The following is a 7500-nucleotide window of genomic DNA, read 5'->3' as shown; positions in this document are numbered from 1 at the left end:
AATTCTATCATGAGCTCAGCTTTTGTACTCTGTTTTCTTGTCTTGGTTTTTTTCTGCAAGAAAGAGAGAGGATAACCATCAGAGACAAGACCATATGACAGATGTGTCTTCTCCTGGAAGACAACAGACTGAGGCTTTTTTACAAGACATTTGACACGTTCATTTAGACATCTGACAATACCGCATTTTACTGATTGCAGGTGGTGTGAATTATGCACTAAATATTGATCACTGTGCTTAGGCCTCCTGTATACGCTGGTGGTAAGGTGACCATCAAGTTCTATTAAAATTGCTGTGGAAAACCAAAAAATCGTGGCAGGGAAATTATACTTTGTAAGGTGACGCATAAACAGTTGATGTTTTTGCATGAAGATAAGTAGCATTATGCAGTCGAAACACTGTTACCTACACCACATGTGACAACATCATGAAACAAATGATTCTATTGACAAAAAGGAAAATTGGGGACAAATGATGATTTAACAACATGTGTGACAACTCAAAAACCCTTTTAACATGGGGGACATGTTATTCCTTGACGCTTACAGTAATTCAGGTTCGACTGTCATTTTCTCCCTAGCAGACATGTACATGTAACTATCTTGTTCTGTAATGGATTCTTTTGGTTGTAAGTCTTAGCGTTCTCTAAGAGACAGGGAATGTACGAGTGTCGCATTTTAATTTCATTTTGGCACGATTCTCAAAACAAAAGATCTTTGCAATAATTGAAGAAGCAAAACCAAGTCAAGACCTAATCCTACAGGTTTACTTTGAACCATGATGTTGCTTGGCGCACTGCTCTACCATGTTACCTTCTGGCCTTGACTGAGACATATCTTTTGCTATTTGCTTACGAAATTGTTTCACAGTGGTTTTTTGTTAGCAGCCCTAACCACTCTGCTGCAAGGTCCTTCTTGCCAGACTTTGAATCCTTTGAAGCTGTATGCGTCTGATCCTCGGGGAGTGGCCAATTTAGTTCTTAAGACAACCCACCATTCCTTTAACAGAGTTTTCACTCATGTGATCAGTAACCTTGTTTTCCAATGAAACAAAAGAAAATGTTCGCACGATAATAAGGGCAATTCCCGGAGGATAAATTGGGGACACCAGTCACCTGAAAACACTATATTTTGCCACGATGAACATAAATTGACAAAACTGAAACAGAAATTAGAACTACTCACAACGGTAATCTAGTCGAGGTGAGTAATTTCGAAAATATTATTAATTAAAATATTAACAAAATGTATGTGTTGTTACATGCTAATGCATAGGAAGATAAACTAGATAAACTAGGTACTGACCATGAGAAAAGAAATGATATATTACAGTAATATATTACTATTAGTTCTTAAATTTTCCATTTTTTCAAAATGTGTGCTTTTGCATTCACTCTCCTAGGGTGCCAATGCAGCAGAATTGTCGACAGGGTGTTGAACGATGTTCTTTCCTTTGCAATATAGCTCTTGGTAGAAAATCGAAACGAAACACTTTATGAGCTGGCCAATATTCCAGTTTACTTTGAAAAAAGTTAATGGAAATGCCCTGTAAAAAATTGTTGCCGATCAATTAATTGTTTATTTTCAGGATGAGAGAATTTATCTCAGAGTGTTGCTGCCTTGTGGTAGTAAGGAACAGGAAGTTGCAATGTTCTTTTCCAAGGTTAGTCAGTGATTTTATTCTTTGTGAATCACAAAGCTGTTCTGACTTCCAACAGTCCTTCACCAGATTGTTTAATAAAGTTATTCAAATAAACGACCACACATTAAAAAAGTGTGAAACCATGCGGAGACATAACTTCGCGTGGCCAGAACATTAAAAGAATCTTCCACGGAAAGCTTGCTACGTAGGCTAATTGGCTAGTTTTACACCAAGTGCTACCACAACTGTCGCCTCTGCTTTTGCCAGAAGTTGTTGTTGGTACATGTAGCAGCGCAGCTTCTGCACCAGTCATACAGAAAAGAGTTCTCGACGCAGGCAGTTCCCTCATCGTGTAGTGAATTTTTGTATAAAATTTAACTTTGATTCGAGTTGGTTTGTAAGTAGTTTACAGTAGTTTTTTTGACTGTATGACTCTTTCTTTCATTCATTCACTTACTCATTCATTCACTCATTCATTCAATCATTTATTTATTTATTTATTTTTACACAAAACAAGGTCTTGTGGGGAGTCAGGGTGGTTTAGTGGTCATGCCGTGCCTCCCACCTCTGTAACCCAGGTTCAACTCTGGCCTCGGGTCGTATGTGGGCTGAGTTTCAGTCGATCTCAATCTGACTCCGAGGGTTTTTCTCCGGGTACTCCCAGCCTATTCCATCGGGCTGTGGTGCTGTGCTCCCAGGTCATACATGGGTCGTGTTCAGGGGCCGAGCGCCTAGCCAGCAGCACAGCTCCTTCAGCCTGACCTTGTTGAGCTGCACCCTTAGCAATTCAGTCTCCGACTGCGAGAAAGGGCGATTAGCAGATCAGATATTATTATTATTATTATTATTATTATTATATTGTGCAATCTCCTGATAACCAAGCAAGTTGGGCAATTGCACACCGATTGCAAAGAACCGATGAAAATTTAGTAATTTAAAAGCACCTTTGGCAATAGCTCAGATACCTGATAAAGAGTACACATACATGTACAAATGTACATGTAAGTACTACTGTGGGCAAGAGACTGTCACCCACTGGTTGCGTAACCAAACATATGAATGTTGTTGATTATTTTAAAGGAAACAATCTGGCAAGTTTTTTCCGTCTCCTTTATATTAGTTGTGGATAAAAGTTGTGATGTGAAACAGCATTATCTGCTGTTGTCTGTGCGAAATATCAAGCTGGTTTGAGTCCCACTGCTTCTTTCAGTCTTAACAATAGTGGAATAATATTCACAGGGACATAATACTGACACATATCTTCCCCCCCCCCCCCCCAAACAAAAAGAAAACGTTGATTACCGACGCATAAAAATAGCAGCAGGAGCAACAAGACTTTAAAATGGACCCAACAGCCAAATCTTATGATGAATCTTCGTGAAAAGTAAAACTTCAATTTATATCTGCTTGTACCTGTGAGTCTATAACATCTTGACGTTGTTTTGGATTGTTTACATTTCTGTATACTGTATTATCTCACATGTATCTTTTTGGTTGAAAGAGAAAAGGATTTTGCCCAAGAGTAAAGTGCCTATCACCTCAACACACTTTTCCACTTTATTCATTCTCCGAAATCGTCCCAAATACATTGGGTTGTGTTTAGAACCTTTTGATTGAAATTTTACTTTTAGTGGCCTTGGAAGACGGAAAAAGTGGTCATTGATCTATTACCAAGCAATGAAGGGGAATGGGTTCGATACTGGATTGACGTAACAGACTTCTTTGCATTAAGATAGTTCTTTGAAAACAGCGATGCAAATATAATTTGTGACGTCAGCCCGGTTCAAACCCATTCCCCTTCATTGCTCGGTTACTGATCAAAGTATGACCACTTTTCCCGGGGGTTCCTGGGGTTCATGTGTATTTGTTTATTACAGGGTTGCCATAGACAATCCATTTAGAAAATGCGTTTGTTTGTTAGTTTTTTTTTTCTTTTTTTTTCCGTGTCATGAAAACTCTTGCCTGTCACTCCCCTGCTAAGTGGTGTCTTTGTGCAGAGTCTTCTGTGCGTATTTGTTAGGTTTGAGGGGACTGGGGTAATGCGTAGATTTCTTTGGTGCACACAGGAGAACATTTAATTATTAACCTGCAATGGCGTCGAAAGTCATTGTGACGCGCATGGCATTTTAGTGGATCTTTAAACAAAATATACCCTCATGGAGCTCAAGAATGGAACGTCAATTGAATGAACAAGACAGGCGGTGAAAAGTAAATATCTGGAATCTTTAAAGCGACGAGTAATGGTCTTTGACAACAGTTTCATTTTTTGCCATTGGATATCAAATGAGCTTTGTTTCTAATATTTTACTACCTTGGTGTTATATACAACACTGAAATCAAATGGCAATTCTTTTATGGATTTAACAAACATTGAAGGAATTGAACGTTGAATGCATCACAGTGTTTACTGAAGTCGCATCTAAGTTGTCTGGCAAGTTACATTTATTTTGTACTCAACTCTGGAAACTCTGAAAAAAAAAATTGGAAATGTGGCAGTGAAGAATTATTTGAATGAAAGCTTGTCTCTTTTGTGATTTATTATTTATGGTCAAGGTTCTTTGGAAAAGGGTTTCATGTGAACTGTCAGAAATTTAGTTAATTGCTTTGTGACACCGATTGTGTGTGTGTTGTTTGCACGCGTGCAATTGAAACAGGAAGGTTTTTTTGCCTCTAATAGCAAATATGTTGTTTGTTTCATTAAATTTTTCGCTGGAAAAAAATTTTGTGAGATTCCAGCTTTTGTGAATTTTCGAGCTTAACTAATTTGCATACGTGTGTTGAAATGTGATATGGGAGGATTTTTGTGGTTTTTCACTATTATAAAGCAGCGCATAAGTCACGAAAATAAACAGGTCTGTTGGAAGCGTGCTTGAGTTTCAACAAAATGAGCCCCAAAATCGGCAAAAAATTGTGACGCTGATAAATAATAAAGTAGCTGCTATTGTCGAGTTATTTGGGCTTACTGTGGTCTTCAATGAACAGCACGTGTTTACTTCAAGATGCCATTTTTAATAACCATATAACTAACTTTAACAATACTTCATGTAAGCTAACACAACATCTCCCCCCAAAGTTTAAGAGTATCTAGGGAAACGAACAGAGCATGAGAAGTCTGACAAATACGTAATCTTATAACATAATGAAATCTCAAGCTACACCTAGATTCTCTCTTACTTTCAACGATGGTCTTATAATTCTCTTGGGCATAGTGGCAAGAATGGGTGTTACAGGGTGTATTTGAATGTCTCCCTTAGTAACAGGAGTGTCCTTCCGAACAGGTGTTGCCACTATGTCTTCTGTGGGAACTTGGCTCACCATTGGTGTCGGCCGCTCATGTTGCTCCTGCTGATTTGGCATTGGAGTAAGGTGAACACAGTCTCTTCTTATCATGCTGGTCGGTGTTTCAACTTTATACGGCCGAGATGTTGATGCTGCTTCAATGACTTTTCCTAACCGCTGAAGGTCCTGGACGAAAACTTCAGTACCCGGTCCAATTGAAGGCAAGGGCTTGGCCTTGTGCCTGGTGTTGAACACCGTTTCCTGCTTCAATTTGCTCATGCTTTCTCTCTTGTAAGCAGGTTATCCAGGCCAGGCCACTGCGGGTTCAGCTGAGTGTGGAATAATGGAATGCTGTTCCTAATGTGCCTTCCCATCAGCAACTGGGCAGAGGAGAACTTGCATGCTAGTGGTGTTGATCAGTAAGGAAGTAATGCTTTAGCAGGTTCTTTTTCCTTTGTTAGACGATTCTTCACAGTTCTAACTCCCAGCTCAACTTCTCCATTTGCTTGGGGAAATCTAGGGCTACTTGTGCTATGCTTGAAGGCCCATTCCTTAGCAAAGTAGGAGAATTCTGCACTGTCAAACTGAGGACCATTGTCAGATCGCACTTGCTCTGGGATCCCATCGCTTGCAAATATAGACTTAAGTGCCCTAATGACCTCACTTGACTTTGTGGTTGTCTGCGTAGCTGCGACTTCAACGTACCTTGAGAAGTACTCTATAACGATAAGGTAATCAACACCTTTCAGCTCAAAGAGGTCTGTGGCTACGACTTGCCAGGGATGGTTGGGTAAGGGTGTCGTGATAAGTCGTTGAGGCTTGTTTTCTCTCTGGAGAGCGCAAACTCTGCATTGTTGCACCAGATCCTGGATTTCTCGGCTGAGTCCTGGCCACCAAACAGAGTTCTTGGCCTGCTCACGGCACTTAGTGATCCCTTGATGGCCTTCGTGGATCTTGTCAAGTATCTCGAGACACATGGAGGAAGGGATTACGATCCTGGATGCTTTGAGCGTAATGTTCTGCACCACAGACAGTTCACCCCTACTTGACCAATAGGGTTTCAATGCATCGTTTAATGAATACTTGTCAGGCCATCCCTCACAGCAGTAAACTTTGATCTGCCTGCAAATAGGATCCTCTTCCTGTGCTTCCATGAGATCTGCTGTAATCGTGTGTCTGAGGCAGGCAGGGATGAGATCACGCTTCCAATGTCTGCGTGCATTTCGTCATTGTCAATTGTTGACTTCACTGTTTGGTTTCATGTTTGGAGTCATGAAAGCACATCAGCTATGTACATCTTCTTTCCGGGGACATGCTTGATCTCCTTGAAGTGGAATCTCATCAGTCGCATTCTAAATCTTTGGATTCTCAGAGGAAGTTGATCCAGTGTGTGAGTACTCAGGAGTGGCACCAGGGGTTTATGGTCTGTTTCCACAGAGATTGATTTTCCCACTTTTTACTCCCAGGATCGTTCGCATGCCCAAGTGAGCGCTAAGGCTTCTTTTTCGATCTGTGCATATCTGGCTTCGGTGGGAGACATCGCATGAATGAATGAGACTGGCCGCCAGGAGTTGTCAGGTTGGAGTTGGAGAAGTACCCCTCCTAGGCCAAAGGATGAAGCATCGGCTGTCACTTTGGTTTCCTTGTTTGGATCGTACAGAGCGAGCACTGGAGCTTGCGTGAGGTCAGATTTGATCTGCAAATGGTTTTTGTTGCTCCCTTCCCCATGTCCATTGGTTTCCTTTTTCAAGAAAGTCTCTAATGGTCTTTGTCTTGTCAGCGAGGTGCTCGGAAAACTTGCTTAGTTGGTTCACCATGCCAAGAAATGTTCTCACTTCTTGCACGTTTTGAGGTGGCAGTAGGTCTGCAATTGCTTGTAGCTTTTCAGGATCTGCCTCAATTCCACTGAAGCTTACAACGTGTCCCAGGAACTTGCCTCTATCTGTGCTGAACTGGCATTTTGTTTAAGTTGAGTGTCCTCTGATCGTGTTCAGTCTGGTCTTTGCCATGGACTAAATAGTCGATGAGCCAGAGGCTGAAAATCGGGCTTGGGAGTACCAATGTGGGGGCACACTCTATCATATGTTTTTAAAATGGACAACATATAAGCTTTATATTTTTGGATGATAACACTTACGCCTTAGAGCAATGTGAAAACTTTACATCATAGTGATCTACAGCAAACTAGCCTGTCTTAGGCACTGCCTTTATAAGGTATGCAATGCAAATCTGTTGTACACAATTTGCAACTTGTTTTTCACTGGTGAGTCTAGAAAGTGATTTAAGCCCCACCATTTTCATGATGTCTGATATTCCCCGACCTTACAGCAAGGAAACAAAAGCATCATTTTCAAACGTATTTATACAACATCGATATCTCCCAATCCTTCAGCTGCTCTATTTGAGCAAGTGTACACATGTCCGTACACTTCAGTTGATTCACCATACATGGGCAATCTGGCATTTTGCACGATCTCAAACAGTTGCGTGACAATAATTGCAACACTGCTTGAGGAGCTGGATCCCCATCCATCCAATCAATGGCTAAATGCCCTTTATCTTCAGAATCAGGACAACACC

At 40.9% G+C, this 7500-nt stretch overlaps 1 protein-coding gene across 3 annotated transcripts in view; it reads left to right on the top strand.

The window, feature by feature from the left end:
• Nucleotides 1-7500, top strand: part of LOC137999351 (AN1-type zinc finger protein 1-like) — a 196580-nt gene that overhangs the window by 138612 nt on the left and 50468 nt on the right. For all 3 annotated transcript variants that reach the window (XM_068845179.1, XM_068845173.1, XM_068845184.1), the window contains one exon: nucleotides 1588-1662. In XM_068845179.1, the coding sequence (XP_068701280.1) occupies nucleotides 1588-1662 (75 nt within the window). The remainder of the gene's footprint in view (nucleotides 1-1587; nucleotides 1663-7500) is intronic.

Source organism: Montipora foliosa, chromosome 1 (genome assembly GCF_036669935.1).
Source record: "Montipora foliosa isolate CH-2021 chromosome 1, ASM3666993v2, whole genome shotgun sequence".
In the NCBI taxonomy this organism is placed as follows: domain Eukaryota; kingdom Metazoa; phylum Cnidaria; class Anthozoa; order Scleractinia; family Acroporidae; genus Montipora; species Montipora foliosa.
This window is presented reverse-complemented; position numbering and strand designations above follow the sequence as displayed.